The sequence below is a fragment of the Schistocerca nitens genome, chromosome 10, assembly GCF_023898315.1.
Source record: "Schistocerca nitens isolate TAMUIC-IGC-003100 chromosome 10, iqSchNite1.1, whole genome shotgun sequence".
Classification (NCBI taxonomy): Eukaryota; Metazoa; Arthropoda; class Insecta; order Orthoptera; family Acrididae; genus Schistocerca; species Schistocerca nitens.
Window position 1 is genome coordinate 96469598 of NC_064623.1, and position 19562 is coordinate 96489159.

The 19562-nt window shown below is 37.8% G+C and overlaps 1 protein-coding gene across 1 annotated transcript in view; it reads left to right on the forward strand.

Annotated features, from left to right (window-relative positions):
- The window catches only part of LOC126210637 (uncharacterized), a 126922-nt gene that overhangs the window by 93411 nt on the left and 13949 nt on the right, over positions 1 to 19562 (forward strand). Inside the window, exon 11 of the mRNA XM_049939954.1 lies at positions 19095 to 19231. Coding sequence (XP_049795911.1) covers positions 19095 to 19231 — 137 coding nt within the window. The remainder of the gene's footprint in view (positions 1 to 19094; positions 19232 to 19562) is intronic.

A 19562-nucleotide genomic window follows, 5' to 3' on the forward strand; every position in this document is an offset into this window, starting at 1 on the left:
GTTTCCTGGAGGCACAGTGAAACGCAGTACAGTGGAATTACTCCACTTATCGTACTACTCCTTCTGATAACAATTTTTTCTTGTCTTTCAACTGATTCCAATTATATACACAATTCACATACCATGTGTACACAGAATTGCCAAATTATTATTCATGCATTATGTCATCTTGTTATCCACATTTTACTATACAGTCTGCTGCTTCAATTGGGATAGTTAATTTTTCATAAAACATTTTCTTTTAAGATAAAGTGGTAATTGAAATTGTTCCCGGCTATGAGCTAATGACTCTTTGTTCAAAAAATAAGTCTCCCCTGACCTGCAGTTCTGGGTGACTTTTCCAAAACCTACCACTTTTTCTAAACCTGTCCAGTCCTTTTCCTTGACTCCTCTTCCTTCCCCTTCAACTCTTCTGAAAGATTGTGTAAGTGTAACCTTCTTTTATGTAGTTGTTCTGCCACCACTTGGTGAGTACATCTTTTATCTATATAATTACATCATATTGTCAAAAATACTTTTTGTTGTTTGAATCTTTAAGCTTGTTTATTTCCCTGATTTGTTATTATACTTTTGTTTTGCCCTAATTTTTCTGAAATGGATAGTTCCTTTGGTTATCCAAGTAAGCCACTAATTTAGAAATTGTATACATTGAGACAATCAAATAGTTCATCTGACATCAATACTAATGACCAATTTCACTGGATATTTATACCCCCTCCAGACAGTGAATCTTCGGTCGAGGCTAGAATTCAATCAGTTAACATCTGTGTGTCAGCGTCTGCTCTTATGTGTAAAAAGTCGCCAATTGCAAACCGTGATGTTAAATTCTATTTGTGAGGAATCCATACTAACTGATTAACACCACAGTGTCCAAGCCCCTGGGTAGAATTCTTTCTCAAGCAATATCACAGTTTCATGCATCTTGGCAGGCCAGGATTAATAACTAATATTCAGGCATCTGTGTGTAACAACATTCCCCCGCATTTTGTCTTTTTGTGAACTTTTTTGAGAAAAGACCACGTGACTAGAAACTAGCTAATAACAAATATAAGTAAATACTCTATATGTACATATTTTACATGTGTAATCAGTTGAACAATCGGTCAGTGTTGTGGGGAGGTATGGTGAAGCAAAATGCTAGCAATGAACTTGTTAAAAGGCTATTGATGAATTATTGTACCCTATCTGATACCTGTATATATGGTCACAAACTTGGTTTACTAGTGTGGTCATGATGATGGAAAGTGGACTGATCAGACAAGAGCCAATAACAATATTTTCACAAGTGAATTGCTAATGATATGAGAAAACATAGGAATAATTGGCCATTGCAAAAATGTGATTTAACGAAAATGACCAGTAAGACACCTTAAATAAGTGGTGTTCCATCTGTTATTAGGCTGGTATTACACTATCAAATTTCTTTGCCCAATAGCTTTGCCAAATAAACATTGCCGGTAAATACAATTGGTGTGTACTGACAACTACAAAATTAATAGAGATGTATGAAACTGGGGAGGCGCTTTACAATGTGAGGCACCCTGAATACAAAAATAGATTAAGAAGATTGGAGACCTGACCTAACCTAACCTAACCTAACCTACCCAACTCTCTTCTGTAGCAAAGAATCGGAATGTTACAGTGAGCCTGTATTCTGCATATTCTGCACATATAGCAGTTCTTAAGTGAGTATTGTGCTTTGTGATACGAGGATACACTTCACTGTGCACATACAGAAATGTATGCTCATCCATTCTTAAGTCATTGATGTACGACTTGATGTTCTCCACTATAAGCTCACATAACAAGTTTTGTTGAATGCTTTTACTGTGTCATCATAAAACCCACGGCTTCACCCAGGTACATTTCCTTTTTTTTTTTTTTTTTCGCCCGCTTCTCTTCTGCATGTGCACACAGTGCAGTTGTGGTACATGTAACTGCTGCATTTAATAACAAGTTGTTGTTGTCAGCCATCTTGAACTTTGATGAAAAATGTGATGACAGTCTAATACCCCTTTTAACGCCATCTCAAAGATCTTTATGAAATATATTTGACGAATATTTGATCACATCTTTGATCAAATCTTTGACAAAGAAATTTGATAGTGTAATACCAGCCTTACTCAGTCTAGTTAAAAATCCAAACAGTTTTTGGCAAGAGACTGTGAGATTAAGGTGCTGCTGAGCAACTGCAGCAGTCTACAACTAGGTTAGTAACCCTACAACAGTTCTGCTAACAGGGTGCATCACAGTGTGTGAGTGAAATAGAGTAGCAATTGGAAACATACTCCACAGTTGAAGTACACACTCTGAGCATTTAAATTGTTCACACATTCACTATGAAAGTCTGGCCGTACATGGACCAAATGCAATGTCACATCTAGTTATAGTAAAATAGTGCTAAAAGTTTGACCGAGACCATATAGATGTGGGTGATGGCTTATCAGGAAGGAAGGCTGTCAATGTTGACCACAGATGCAGATGACATTCTCCAGGCAGTTGAGAAGCTTACTTGCAGCAGTTGTAGAGTGATGATGGCAGACACTGCTCAGCAGAAGCGCACCTCATTCCATCGCCGGAGATTGTCTGAAGTTTCGGAAATCACCCTGACACCAAGTTCCGCAGTCACTGTCACCTGCACAGGAAGGTGCAAGGTTTATGGACACATCTTTTCACACCTGCAACAAAGAGGACATCTGTGACACGGAGAGACACAACCTCACCTCTGCAAAAGAAATACAAAGTTGCGAAATCATCAAGGAAGCTCGTGACAGCCATTTTCTTTGGCTGTGATGAAGTTGTGAACACAGTGTTTATGGAAAAAGGCACAAGCATTAGTGCCAATTCCTGCTGTGCAACACTAACACCACAGCACAGTGCCACCAAGACAAGATGTGGAAAATTAAGCAAAGGCATTGTTCACTTGTGTGAAACTTTATACCAATGGCATGCACAATATGCGTTGTGTTTTCAAAGGAAGTTTCAGAAGTACCCACCTTACAATCCAGATCTTGTTCTGTGTCATTTCCGTCTTTTTGGCAAGCTGAAATAACATCTGTAGGGAAAGAGCTTTTGTTATAATGAGAACGTTCACGCAGAGGTGCGGATTTCTATCATCAAGAAATTGAATGATCGGTAGAAAGTTGTGACCGTTGTTTACAGAGATTTGTTGACTATGTTGAAAATAGCTCCATGTATCTACGGCACTTTGAAGTGTAGTGCAGCATTTGATAAAAGTTACTTGGCCTACCATAACAATGTGTAACATAATTTTTTGGAGGCCCTTTGTAGATTAATATAATAAAAAAACATTCTTTATTTTACTGGTGGAGCTGATTTCAGAATTATTTAAACTTTGAGACATAACATCTTCAGCAATATTTTCTTGAAAGAAACAAAATGAGGTCACCTTGCACAATGTTTGGCCCCCTCTTAAGTGAAATAATACAAAAACAAATTTGGTAGTACTACATAATGAAGCCAGTGGTAAGATCCTAAATCTGTTAAAACAACTAGAGATATACATCCATAAAATCAAATACCAGAATCTATGTTAAACGAACAAACAGATTTTGCATGCCATAGTTATTTCAGCAATTTTAAAGATCTATTCTAAAGTTATTCCCAGCATATGTCAATTTTAATAATTAGATCTCAGACCAAGAATAAATTCATCTTTGATAATACCCTGCATAAAAAACATCTGTGAAGTGTTTACAAACATGTGTACACAAATGTGCCTCTTGATTGAAGTGATATGTATGAACAGATTGGAGAAAAGTTAAAACTGGTTTTCTTGGATTGGGTGGCAAGTTTACATGGTTCATTTTTTCCACTATTTTGCACATATTTTCTGCATCTGACTTACGAAATTCATAACCTAACATCAGACCTTTTCGTGACATGAATATGCATTTCACCTCATTCAAGAGAAAAAATTATGTATTAAGACAAATTCGTGACTGAAGGCGTCTTTTAATTCATACTTCCAGTGGAGTGAATACAGTCACGGTTGAACCTGCAAAAATATAATTCTGATAAGGATAATTTGACAAAAAGTCAGCAAATAAGCTAGATGCTTCAAAAAAGTTTTATATCTTTGAATGTAATTGGGGGATAAATGAGAAACTTTGCATATAATAACTTCCCAGTACAAGTTTTTAGAAAACAAAATTTCATTCTGCTACCCTGACAAGAAGGTGGAAGTGCACTGGGGGGGAAAAAAAAAAAAAAAAAAAAAAAAAAAAAAAAAAAAAAAAAACCTTATTCCGCTGGTACTAAGATTAAACCTGACATCTTTTATTACATTCCACAATTGTCTAGTACTATCTGGGAAATGTAACATCAAAAGTCCTGATGACTAGAATGTGAGACCGATTTGGAGTAACTCGAGAAACATAAAAAGTGGTGTCTGTTGTAACAGCTCATCACAACATATTGATGAATATTTTTCTACTATAATAACTACAGGGTCAAACTGGTTATAAACTTCAAAATTTCACTGTGCACCACTGAGACGCTGGACACATGGCAGTAAAATTTTCCTACACTTGTTTCAACAAATATGGTATAAAGTGGCTTCAAGTCTTACACCATTGTCATGTGATGTAAATTTTGGTGAAATTCTTAACAATTTGCCTGACTTTTTTGAATGGACTTACTTTATAGAGAATTTTGAGTATGTCTTTTTGTTGTGCAATGCCATTGATGTGCAAGTTTTATTTTGGTTTAAAGTGTAGCATATTTTGTGTTTGGTTAGTTTGCAGTTTATGCGGAATGTTAGTGTACTAATGAAAGCGTGCACGGATACAATTCACAGACCTACTTATAGAGGCTTCCTCAGTTGACCCACTGGTGCACTCTGGTGAGCCACCAAAGAAATGTTTTGTAAAGTACTATACTCCATAAATTGTGTTTGTTCTTTCTATAACAAACTTGGCAACAAGTAATGGTTACGTTCCTTCACGTGTTAGTGTCAGTGCTAAGTCACTTAGCGAATGTCTTGGAAGAAATACTCCAATGAAATACTTCAATGTCTCATTGCCCAGCAACAAGTTTTCACAGAACAATAGCAGACTCTCGCCACCACCCTCAATCAAGTGCTGTCTGTGTGTCTGCACAGTTTACTCTCCTGTCATTGCAACTGTTGCTCTTTCTGGCATAAGATGAATCAGCTAAAGATTGGGACTCTTGTGAGAGATGGCGATGCCAACGTTTTCAAGTTTTTCGCGTGGGCGATGCAAAATTGAGTTGTAATTGTTTTCGTAGAATGTGCCACAAACTTTTGTAATCTTTTCTGGTTGTTTCAATAGCTTTCAACTTAACTTTCTGGAATAGTGAAAATGTTATTTGAAGATTTGCATATACGGAAGTGTAAAGAATGGCATAAAATGCTTCTGAAAATATTTATACTAATTTTGGAATGAGTCTGTTACCAATTTAAAATACAATGCTGCGATTAACTAACTATTATGTATTTCAAAATTGACAAACAGCTGTATTTTTTAACACTGAGATTTAAACACACACAAATGCCATGGGAAGTTGGTAACTCAATAACTTCAATTGTAATTAAGCTTTTTACCGGTTTATAAATTGAGGGCATGTTGAAAAGTAATGCCTCCAACTTTTTTATTCTATTCTCAATACCACTAAAGATATTACATAACTCAGGTGCTTCTTTGACACAAGTTGCAGCCCTCAGCTATTAATTGTAGCATGTGACATGGTGGTATGTAACGTAACTAAGTTAAGGTGTGAGAAACAGCATGCTGTAATTGAGTTTATAACTGCAGGAAACTTCATCCACACATGTAGCACCCTCTCCTTCAGCACGACAGTGTCAGACCACACACAAACACTGTGACATCTGCAAGAATTAGACACCTCGGGTTCACTGTCATCGATCATTCTCCATTGGCCCTTCTGATTTTCATCTGCTTCTAAAGCTTAAAGAACACGTTCGAGGACTTCAGTTTGATAGTGATGAAGCAGAGGTGGGGTTGTGGCTCTGTCAGCATAGTCAAACATTCTGTAGTGATGGTATCAATAAAGTGGTCTCTCATTGGGAGAAATGTGTTTGTAGCCTGATTAACTATGTTGAGAAATACATATTTAGATATGAAAACTGAAGATGTAGAAAGTTAATAAAGTTTATTTCATTTGAAAGGCTTTAAGGGTATTCACATAAAAAATTCAGAAGTATTAGTTTTCAGCCTGCCCTTGTAACAGCGGAGCAGTGTTTGGTTAGTCAGTATTTGAAAACTGTGTTCGACATATATTTTTCGGTTGGTTAGCTTTTGAGAACAGTATTTGATTGAATTAGAGCTGCATTGTGTAGAAGGTAGCACTGATTGTTGTGCAAGCAAGTTGGTATATGAATGTAAGAAGCCAACGGTGTTACCACAGTGTTTTGCACCTTGAAGAAATGAAAAAGATGTTATCAAAATAAATGTGTCAGGTTATTGATTTATGACAACAACTTTGGACCATTATATTCTGCATCGAAGATAACTATATTGTTACTCACCATATAGCGGAGATGCTGAGTCGCGATAGGCACAATAAAAAGATTCACACAATTAAAGCTTTTGGCCATTAAGGCCTTTGTCAGCAGTAGACAAGCATACACACACGGGCACACACACACGCGTGCACACATGCGCGCTCACGCACTCGCGCGCGCGCGTGCGCATACACACACACACACACACACACACACACACACACACACACACACACTAACGCAACTTGCACACATGTCTGCAGTCTCAGAGAGCTGAGACCACACTGCGAACAGCAGCAGCAGTGCAGGCAGGAGAGAAGGTGCGGAGGGTGGAGTGGGTAAGTAGCGGAAAGGAGAGAAATAAACTGCAACACTTGACTGTCCGCTACTCCCACCATACTATCCCTCCCCCTCCCCACCCCAGCCTCCTCCTTACCCCCACCCAGTCGCCACTCCCATCATGCACTGGTGCTGCTGTTCGCAGTGTGGTCTCAGCTCTCTGAGACTGCAGACGTGTGTGTGTGTGTGTGTGTGTGTGTGCGTGTGTTGGCTCGCGCGCGCGTTTGTATGTGTGTCTACTGCTGACAAAGGCCTTAATGGCCAAAAGCTTTAATTGTGTGAATCTTTTTATTGTGCCTATCGCGACTCAGCATCTCCGCTATATGGCGAATAGCAACTTTCCTTCTCTGGTATTGTACATTCCATCTTGGATTTTCCATTGTTTGATAACTATATTGTTCTAAGATGAAAATTGATTGCATTATAGGATGCATGTGAAGACATTTGATGTATGCTGTTCTGTGATGGTAAGAAAAGGAAAGACCATCAGTTCAAAATAAGCTTGTAATCATGGAACAATGGAGGTAAATGCTCTTAATTAACAGAGGAGGGTAGAAGTGACACAGTTTACTAGAAGATATCCTCAGTCCATTCCCGGAAAGCGTCATTAAATTTGAATACCTTCTCCAGTATTGGTAGATACAGCAAATATTATGGACAGTAAGACAATAGCAAATGTAGTTTTATAGTAAATTATTGTCTACAGCTCATGGTCTAGTGAGTAGCATCACCACCTCTAGATTGCAATGTCCACCATTCCATTCTCATTCAGGGTGGAGAGTTTCTTCTCAGGGAATGGGTATTTGTAATGTCCTAATCACTTTATTTTGTCTTCATTGACTTGAAAGTTGCTGATGTCAAATAGAAAGACTTGCACCAGGCTGCTGAACAACCGCAGACTGGGTCTCCTGGCCAGTAATGCCATACAATCACATCATCATTCTATAATACTACTAAGGATATAAAGTAATTATATCATTTAAAAATGTTACTGTTGGCAACAGCCACGTTTGGGAGCAAATAAAAATTATCTATCTGTAAATGTAGCTTGTCTGCTATGTTGACTAAGCTGTAATGCAGAAAAAATATTTACATTGACTTTTTTTATTTTTATTTATTTATTTTTTTCATACTATTTGATGTATCTGTTTGATCCTCACTCTAGGATGGGACTTACCTGCATTGCATACTGGGCTTGCCACAGTGGCGGCCTAATTACATTTTCTGTAGCAGTCACGCCGACTCAGGTGAGCTCGCTGACCAGTTCGTCGAGCACTTTTTCACGCTGTATGACAGTGAGGATCGGGCGTGTCTTCGTGGCCTGTACCACAAAGATGCCTACTTTTCCCTGTCTAGCATGTACCTTCCTGGACAGAGCACATCATTCCATGCGAGGTGTGTGCATTTTCACCAATATTCTCTCATTATATATTACCTGCTCCTCGAGCATATTTTAAGTGCAAGTGCAGGTGATCTATTGGAAATTAACAGTTTTCAAATGAATGCTAGTATGTTGACTTTTAATAAAAACACCTTTATTCATGGTAGCAGCATCGTTTCAGCAATTCTGTCAGATCTTTGCTAGAAGTTACTCATAACTAATGCCAAAAGTTGTTGGTCAGTCAAATCCACCTCTTCTTTAACGGCAGCTGTGGACCCCTTGGAGTTTGGTGACACCACAATCTCTTTGAGGTACAATCTTTTGCTGTTTCATCTCTTGTAACTGTATGGAAATACTTTCTCTTTTCATGAGTCATTTAAAGCTTCCAAAATATGTGGGAAATCTGACAAAATAAATTTTTCACACAGTGTAGTTTATATGCACACTTCCCCACTAAAAATTTATTTTCACATTTTGCATGAGTATAAAGTCACAGTTAACAAATGCATTGCTGTTACAATCAACATTTTACAGTTTTCCAATAAGTCAGACAACCTTTGGTGTGTGATACAAATTGGAACTGCCTGTTACAAAAGTTAAATTTGTATAGTTTTTTTGTGTCTGTTGTCTTCATTTTACAATTAAAGTAGTGATAGTCACAGGAAATGAGGACAAAGAAGTGGTATTTTCTGTCCTGCATACCTTGCTACACAGTCGTCTGAGTGATAGAAGAGTAGATCTGCCAAAACTGGAATGGAGAAGATGGCTCATGAGTCGTGTCTGGGTAAGGGGAGGTCTGCATTCAAGTCCTGACCCTATACACACTGTTCAGCTACCAGGTAATTTAAGACTGTTACTTCATGATGAAGTCCTAAATAAAATTTTGTCATTGTATGGTGAAATGCTCTGCTGTATGGAGCAAAAAGTTGGACATTAAATGAGGCCATGGAAAATGATGGGAAAATGAGGAATTGTGACTTCATAAGAGAATGCCATAGGGTCTCATGGGTGGAACACACTGGCTGTGAAAAAGTAATGTTGTAGTCAAACTGCCAGACAGGGGTGCCAAGTGTCACGATTCACAGGGAGACTGTGTACCTGGCACATGTAGTGCACAACGAAAAATACAAATCTCTAAATTTTATTTTGAAAGTAAAGTGAACAATGTGTAGGCATAAGGTTGATGTGTGCATTGCATAGTGATCGCCATTTTGTGAGAGATTGGGTGTGGCACTTACGGAGAGAGAAGAGGTCAGAATAATACTGTAAGAAAACCTGATAAATATGGTTGTAGGTTTCAGTTTAGGCAGGACTTAGACTTTGACAATAAACTTACTAAGATCTAGACAGCCATCTAATGTGTCAAAGTGAAAACTCTCCCTTTTCACGTGAACAGCTATTTTTCCCATTATGACTAAGGTGATAATACCAGGCTCAATTAAGGTTTTACCATAAGAATAAAGCAAGATCAGTACAGTATAAAAAGCTACGAATTCTGCAGTGGGATGAAAAGTTGGTGGAACACTGTTGAATGATGGTAATACAGGACTGTCTTGCATACCAATAAAACACAAAGAGAACATACAAAGGAAAATGAAACATTGCAATCCAATTGAGCATTTGTGTAATGTGAATAGTTCATAATGAGTTTCTTTGGCTCATGTCCCCCCCCCCCCCCCTCCCCTTTCATTTAATACTTTCCCAGATAGCTAGTTAATTATTGGTACGTAGTTTTATGTTCCATGGGTCATTTGTAGACTTAAGCATGATGATGTGAAACGAGTAATTTTACATTCAATCACACAATCATATACAGGCTGATGTTCTGACATTTATGACTTTTGTTTTTATTAATACACCTGCGAGTTATCAATTCCTCTCTACCTCCTTTTATATATTACATAAACAGAAATTCCATGGAGGAATAGAAGGGATTGTCGAGGAGAAACTTTTTCAGTTTCTTTTCAAATTTAAGTTTTCTGTCTGTCAGGCATTCTATTTCATTGGGTAAATGATCAAAAGCTTTGGGGGCTGCATTGTGCACCCCTTTTTGTTGTAAATACATCCTTAATGCGGAATAATGAATATTATTTTTACCTTCTGGTATTCTAATTGTACATAAATGTTCCTATTGAAATTTAATGGTGTATTTACAAAAACGTTCATGTGGGAATAAATATACTGTGAAGCAATAGTCAAAATGTCTAACTTCTGGAATAGATGTCCACAAATGATCATGGATGAGCATCATATACAAGTCTTACTGCGCATTTTTGGGCAGAGAAAACCTTTCTTAAACATGTGTTACCCAGAAAATTATTTCATATGACATTATTGAATTCAAATTTTGCAAAATATGGCAATTTACTGATTTATCTTTCCTCAAAAATGCAAAGATTTGGAGTTCAAATGTGGCTGAACCAAATTGTTATATGAGTCAAAAATGGGTATTTTCAAATTTAAATCCTCACAAGTATCTAAAGATATAGCTTTTGAAGTTCTTGCTTAGTTATTATTTCCTCACTGCATGTTATACTTGGTGTAGTACCTCCAGATATGCAGAACTAAATATTTTGTGTAATTTTGACATTGAGAACAAGACCAGTTGCAGAAAAACATTCCATAATTCTTTTAAGAACATTATTTACCATTTCTTCTGTTGCTCTTTCCTTCTCATTGCATCCAATAAGTCTCCCCTCGCCCACGGTTCTGGTTGACTTTCCCGAAACCTTCCCATCTTTCTAAACCCCTCCAGCCCATTTCCTTTACCCCTTTTCTTCCCTTTCAACCCTTTTGCCTGAAGAAGGATCCACTGGCTCCGAAAGCGTGCACAATTATAACCTTATGTTACGTGTGTGATCTGCCCCTGCTTAGTAAGTAGATTTTTATCTATCCACTTAATTTATTTTGTAAAAAATTGATTGTTTCCGTTTTTCTATAAATGTTTGAATTGATTACATTCCTAATGTAATGTAAGTGGCTCGAAGATTTCTTAAATAATATAACCCAGTAAATTATCCTCGAAGGCAGGTGTTCGACAGAGGCAAGGGTATCGTCGGGAGTGATACAGGTAAATGTGATATGACTACCCTTATTCTCTATATGCATAAATAATCTGACAGACAGGGAGAGCAGCAATTTACGACTGTTTGCTGACACTGTGGTGTGCAAGAAGGTCTCATCATTCAGTGACTAGGACATACTTTCTAGTTGGTGTAAAGAATGGCAGCTTGCTCTAAATGTAGAAAAATGTAAGTTAATGCGGATGAGTAGGAAGACAGCATTACTAGGCTACAGTTTCACACAGTCACATCGATTAAATATCTAAGCGTAATGTTGCAAAGTGATGTAAAACTGTATGAACACATTAGGTAAGGCAAGTGGTCAACTTCTTTGTTTTGTAAGAATTTTAGGTGAGCGTAGCTGCTCGAATGTTTAGGATCCTCACCAGGTTGGGTTAAAGGAGGACATTGCTTCAGTTCAGAGGAATGCTGTTAGATTTGTTACCAGTAGATTCAATCAGACAAAAATATTAAGGTGATGCACTGTGAACTCGATTGGGAGTCCCTGGAGGGAAGACATAATTCTTCGTGTTAGGCTCTGTTGAAGAAATTTAGATAACAGATGTCTGAGGCCGACTACAAGATGATTCTACTGCCATCGATGTACATTTTACGTAAGGATCATGAAGATAACATGAGAGATATTAGGGCTCACAAGGGGACTTGTGACAGTAATTTCTCCTTTGCACTATTTACGGGTGGAACGGGAAACAAAATGATTAGTAGTTGTATCTGGTACCATCCACCGTACAGTGGCTTGTGGAGTATGTATGTAGATGTAGATAAAGTGTCATCTGCAAAGAGAACTAATTCTGCTTGTCGTATGTTAGCAGGAATATTGTTAACATATGTGAGAAACAATAGTGGACCTAAGATTTAACCTTGTGGAACCCAACTCACTATGTCTCCCCAATCAGAAGAATCTGGGTCTCCTCTTGTTTTGTTGGTTGAATTATTAAGTGCAACTTTGCTCATTAATTTTATTTAATATGAAATTGTCCATTTCTTTGCTGTACGGTCAGTACCATAAAACCAGTTTATATTGAAGGGCACTTTGATCACATAGTGAAATGCTTTAGGTAGGCCACAGAAAATACCAAACAGTGTTATTTAAATTTGTAAAACTTGGTGAGTGAACATGTAAATGGCATTCACAGTTGAGCAACAGTCCTGAAATCCAAACTGTGGTTTACAATGATATTATTATTACTCAAGTAGCATACTGTTCTGGAGCACATCACCGTCTCAGAGATTCTGCAAAATGGTGGCAGGATAATACGGCAAGTTTTACCTTTGTTATAACTGTCACCCCCCCCATGAACCATGGACCTTGCCGTTGGTGGGGAGGCTTGCGTGCCTCAGCGATACAGATAGCCGTACCGTAGGTACAACGACAACGGAGGGGTATCTGTTGAGAGGCCAGACAAACGTGTGGTTCCTGAAGAGGGGCAGCAGCCTTTTCAGTAGTTGCAAGGGCAACAGTCTGGATGATTGACTGATCTGGCCTTGTAACAATAACCAAAACGGCCTTGCTGTGCTGGTACTGCGAACGGCTGAAAGCAAGGGGAAACTACGGCCGTAATTTTTCCCGAGGGCATGCAGCTTTACTGTATGATTAAATGATGATGGCGTCCTCTTGGGTAAAATATTCCGGAGGTAAAATAGTCCCCCATTCGGATCTCCGGGCGGGGACTACTCAAGAGGATGTCGTTATCAGGAGAAAGAAAACTGGCGTTCTACGGATCGGAGCGTGGAATGTCAGGTCCCTTAATCGGGCAGGTAGGTTAGAAAATTTGAAAAGAGAAATGGATAGGTTACAGTTAAATATAGTGGGAATTAGTGAAGTTCGGTGGCAGGAGGAACAAGACTTCTGGTCAGGTGACTACAGGGTTATAAACACAAAGTCAAATAGGGGTAATGCAGGAGTAGGTTTAATAATGAATAGGAAAATAGGAACGCGGGTAAGCTACTACAAACAGCATAGTGAACGCATTATTGTGGCCAAGATAGATACGAAGCCCACACCTACTACAGTAGTACAAGTTTATATGCCAACTAGCTCTGCAGATGACGAAGAAATTGAAGAAATGTATGATGAAATAAAAGAAATTATTCAGATAGTGAAGGGAGACGAAAATTTAATAGTCATGGGTGACTGGAATTCGAGTGTAGGGAAAGGGAGAGAAGGAAACGTAGTAGGTGAATATGGATTGGGGCTAAGAAATGAAAGAGGAAGCCGCCTGGTAGAATTTTGCACAGAGCACAACTTAATCATAGCTAATACTTGGTTTAAGAATCATGAAAGAAGGTTGTATACATGGAAGAACCCTGGAGATACTAAAAGGTATCAGATAGATTATATAATGGTAAGACAGAGATTTAGGAACCAGGTTTTAAATTGTAAGACATTTCCAGGGGCAGATGTGGACTCTGACCACAATCTGTTGGTTATGACCTGTAGATTGAAACTGAAGAAACTGCAAAAAGGTGGGAATTTAAGGAGATGGGACCTGGATAAACTGAAAGAACCAGAGATTGTAGAGAGTTTCAGGGAGAGCATAAGGGAACAATTGACGGGAATGGGGGAAAGAAATACAGTAGAAGAAGAATGGGTAGCTCTGAGGGATGAAGTAGTGAAGGCAGCAGAGGATCAAGTAGGTAAAAAGACGAGGGCTAGTAGAAATCCTTGGGTAACAGAAGAAATATTGAATTTAATTGATGAAAGGAGAAAATATAAAAATGCAGTAAATGAAGCAGGCAAAAAGGAATACAAACGTCTCAAAAATGAGATCGACAGGAAGTGCAAAATGGCTAAGCAGGGATGGCTAGAGGACAAATGTAAGGATGTAGAGGCTTATCTCACTAGGGGTAAGATAGATACTGCCTACAGGAAAATTAAAGAGACCTTTGGAGATAAGAGAACCACTTGTATGAACATCAAGAGCTCAGATGGAAACCCAGTTCTAAGCAAAGAAGGGAAAGCAGAAAGGTGGAAGGAGTATATAGAGGGTCTATACAAGGGCGATGTACTTGAGGACAATATTATGGAAATGGAAGAGGATGTAGATGAAGATGAAATGGGAGATACGATACTGCGTGAAGAATTTGACAGAGCACTGAAAGACCTGAGTCGAAACAAGGCCCCCGGAGTAGACAACATTCCATTGGAACTACTGACGGCTTTGGGAGAGCCAGCCCTGACGAAACTTTACCATCTGGTAAGCAAGATGTATGAAACAGGCGAAATACCCTCAGACTTCAAGAAGAATATAATAATTCCAATTCCAAAGAAAGCAGGTGTTGACAGATGTGAGAATTATTGAACAATCAGTTTAATAAGCCACAGCTGCAAAATACTAACACGAATTCTTTACAGACGAATGGAAAAACTAGGGTACCTGTATAAATACGGATGGAGCGCCTGACGCATAGCAATGGCTATCTGGTAAAGCTTAACTGCTAAGCTTACGACTCGAACCAAACTACTGTAGCTGTATCGTCATTCATTCGACCTAAATTGTGTCTCATATTACAATGGACCAACTTTGTTTCGATTTGGAGATGCGGCCTAAAACTTTTCTCTTCCCAAGAATTTCGAGTCTCAAATTTCAGGTGCGGCTTAGATTTGGGAAATTTTTTTTCCCTTGATTTAGAGTCTCATTTTTCAGGTGCGGCTTAGATTCGAGTATATACGGTATGCTTTGCAATAAACCAGAGGAGACCACAAGACCAGTATATAAAATAATAAATCTTACCTCGTTGTAAACACTCAATTGTCCATTGTAATGAAAAAATACTGCCTGCCAGGTGCAAGAGATGAACTCTGAGCCCCATACTCCTCACAGCAGAGGACCATAAGCTTAGCAGCTGAAAATAATTCAGGCCAAGAGCTAGCCTACTGTCAGAACTCGTCAGATGGGTTAAAGAGGTGTATTAAATGATTGAAAGACATGTAGAAATTTTAATTCCGTGGAGGTGACGTGCAAGGCTTGCAGAGGCAGATTAGGAACTTAAGGATACAGAGTAGATGTTAATAGCATTTGGCTTATATGTATATATTAATATTTATTAGCAGAGCTTGCATTCTTCTTCTACTACTACTACTACTAAATTTATTGCTAAAGGTGAGCTGGGGCTAGCTTCACGCTTTCCCCTGGTACTCCATCTCTTAACTTTTTTCCCCACCTTTTTCTGTCCACTTTGTTCTCTGTTGTCTTGGAACTGTTTTGTCTTGGAAACCTTTCCACATCTTAATTTTGTTTATCTCCCATTCTTGCTTATTTATGGCAATTTGTCCTAGGTGTTCATACACTTCTATAAGCAAATTACCTTTGCATTTTAATTTTTCAGAATGCTGTACAATATTGTTGGTGTGTGTTCGGACTTGTTCTCCTGATGTGCCCGTAGAACTTTAGTCATCTTTTCCTAATTTGACTTGTAATAAACACTGCCTGACAAAAAGGTGAAGCACACAGAAGACATGGTCAGATGTCAATGTAACACACCATTGGCAGGGATGTAAATCATTAGAGTTAGAGTTGCAATTCTTAGCGACAGCTAGAACAGCCACCAGAGTGTATTAATGTTGTTTGTGTTTAGTATATATACCAGGACTGGTACAATATATTATAATGGATATGAGCATCAGATGTTGAGCAAGAACACCATGAACAAAACTCAGATGCCATGTACACATGTGAGAGAATGTTATCACTGACTGACAGTGTTTGTGGACCTCAATTTTGTTGGCTGTTAGAACCGTGCAGTATCCACATTTGTGGAGCTTTCAGATGTGACAGTGGCTCTTGTCGGTTGCTCGGATATGTGAGATCATGCGTACTCACTGTCAAAGTTCCGGTCAACTACATCTGACGCCACAGAGGAGAATCGCAATTTTGTACACCGTGCAATAGTAACACCTTCAGATTTGCATCTACCGTCAAGACAAATAATGGACTCCCTGCAACATTTTGTGCCATCCCACACTTTTGGGTAGAGACTAACAGCAGCTGGACAAGAAATTACTGTTCTACATGTAGACTGCCAATAAATCTGTAGCACGACTTTGTTTGGAATGGTGCTGTGACTAGGAAGTGTAGACTGCTGATGACTGTCATCCCACTGTGACCTACAATGATTCGTTGTTCTGCACTGTTCCATACGTCTACTGTCGGCAAGTTTGGTGGCCACCTGGCGAGAAGTCCCACTCTTCCAATGTTTTGGAGAGGCACAGCAGTGTTACTCCAGCCATCACGGTGTGCGGAGCCATCGGGTACGACTTCCGACCACTGCCGATAGTGGTCGAGGGGAATCCGATGGCACAGACGTCCTGCATTCCCGTGTCTTACCTCTCGTGCGACGGTATTGTTGTTTCATTTTTCAGCATCTTATGGGTACTTACCTTTTTTAGTGACAAAGTGTATTTCTGTATCACTTCTCAATTTAAATGTTTCTGCCACTGTTCTATTTCCTAACATCTTCCTCGCAATTTTTCTTTCCTTTTTATTGTTTTTTTTTTTTTCATTTTCCTTTATTGATCTTAACATTAGTGGTTCTGGTGCATTTGTGCATTCTAAACACCATAACGTTTTGTAATAATGATTCTTGCATTTCTAAACGATGATTTTTTTGTAATAAACAACTTTAGTGAAATGCTAAATCCACCTTTTTTAGAAATTAAAAAGTCTTTGATCACAAAATTTTATCTTTTATTTTATAATAAGTTTCAATCTAGATGACCATCTAGAAATTAGTACATGAAACATAAAAAACTTGTAGCCAAGATAGGCACTGAGCAGAGATTTAAATACACAATAAAACTATGATAAATAAACACAAATGACCTCTAAGTGTTGGGGTCACCATCAGTCATTGTCAGTATGCAGATTGTTTGTGTTTGTTTATCAGAATTTTGTTATGTTTTTTTACATCCTTTGAGGGTACTTATCTCGGTTGCAAATGTGATAATGTCTGAATACAGTACTAAAGCTGTTTGTTGAAATGGCAGACACTGAAAGTTGTGGGTTAGAGTCTCATCGGGGTGCTCTATTTGTGTTTACATCTTTGTTGAAATGGCTGATTGTCATTTTTATTCAGTAAATTGGTATAAGTAAAATTTATTTTTGGCCATCTTATTTTAATCTCTATATTAACTTTTTATTTGCTCTTTTATATTTTTGACCACTTTTTACAGTTATTACTATTACTTAGCTTGAATTTCATTTTATAAATAAAACATCATTTTGTTTAAATCTTTGTCTGCATTACTTTGTCCACGGTGTTAGAAGAATTTATGTTTTGAATGTCGGTATGGAGGATTACGATCCAAAACATGTAAGTCTTGTAATGAAAAATAAAATTTTGACAGTATTGCACAGGCAATATAAATAGAATATTTCATCTTTTATTTTTTAATTGCTAGTTCAGGTTTTTAAATATATGAATATAATGACAACAACAATTTAGGAAAAGATAGATTGCTACTTATCATAAAGAAGACACGCTAAGCTGCAGACAGGCACAGTTAAGACACGTACACAGATATTTCGTCCACAGCCTTCATCAGAAAAAGAGAAACAGAGAAACATATACACAGGCAAGCACACATACACATGCCCACCAACTCCTGCAGCTCAGGCCAGAATTCAACTATCACAAGGGATGGCAGCAGCAATCGGGAAGGGGCAGGAATAGCAGTGTCTTATTTACGTTAAGTAGCAATCTGTCTTTTCCTACACTGTTGATATTCCTATGTGGAGTTTCCATTATTAAATATCATGCTAGATAGATACAAATATTCCAATTGAAAATAAAATGAAAAGAATGAAAAAAGAGTGAGAACAGATAAAAAATTATTATAATGATGATTAAAATGACATGACAAAGGATTAGAAATAAAGTGTTTATAGTTAAACAAGTTAGTTGAATAAAAATAGTGATCTCAATCATTAGCATAAAGATTTTTTAAAAAATAGGGTACTCAACAAGTTTTTGAGCAGCAGCTACATAACTTAACTGCTAGGCTATGGTGCCATGTCAGAAACTGCTGTTATTTTTGAGGCTGTAGTGGATCACGATTTTTTTTTTTTTTCTCTCCCGATAAATGACAGATGAGAGCATACCAGCATGAATGGCTGTAGACTGTGTACCTGGGATCCTACTGAACAGGTGGTTTCAAAAATTCGATCTCATCCGTGGGGACTTCCTCTTATACATACTGTATTTGCACTTTTTTCCGTTTTGTAAAGAATAATTTAACCATCACTCTATTTTTTATAATAAGTGACATTAGTAACACCATCCAAATCATCTTTGAAGGAAGTCCTTTCTAACTGATTAACAAAACTGAGGGATGAGGCAACAGTTTGTTGCGAAAGCTTGAATTTTGTGTGTATATTTGTGTTTGTTTGTGTGTCTATCGACCTGCCAGCGCTTTTGTTTGGTAAGTCTCATCATCTTTCTTTTTAGATATATTTGATTAACAAAACTGTTGGATATGATTCCTGCTGAAGGCTTATGCTTACTAAAGGTGGATAACATATGGTGGAATCCACTCACAGTAGAAGTGTATACCTGTGATTGTTTTTCCTTGATAATTTTGTTGTACTAGTCGGATACTTTCAGTTGCTCATTTGTACAACTGTTAGTTCTGTGTCACATGCACTTTATTCTTTTCTGGTGGTTGCTGCAAATAAATTGTACAACTGTGTTTGTTACGTTTCTTCATTAACCTTTTAGGATTGTGAAACAAAACTAAGTATAAGTACAGTATAATAATGTGACTTTTTTTGTCTGTCTTTCCTTGCAGTTCGCATTCAAGTACACGAAGCCATATACAAACCCAAAGATAATTAGACCGCAGAGGCATGTGACGGAGAGTGAAAAAAATACTATGACAGAAATATATACAATGCTTACTGACATGAGACCTGAGTGGTCACGCAAGTATGTATACTTATTTTTGTACTGGGTTCCTACAGAGAAAGTAGAGCATATCACTTTCTTCTATTTTATTTTTGTTCAGTTAGAACTCTGTTAAAATGTCAAGATAATGAAACTTGTGGCAACATATCCAGAACTTCTTAGCGGTAAAAAGAAGTGACTGGGATAGAAGTAAATAGTAGTATTTGAACTGTGTAATTTCAGAATAACAGTAATGATGATGTAATCATGATGATGACAATAAATATAGTACATAAGAAAAATTTCTGTCATTTTACAAATGTAACCAAATATAACAGAACACCAGGATTTCTATTATGGTCTACAGTAGGAA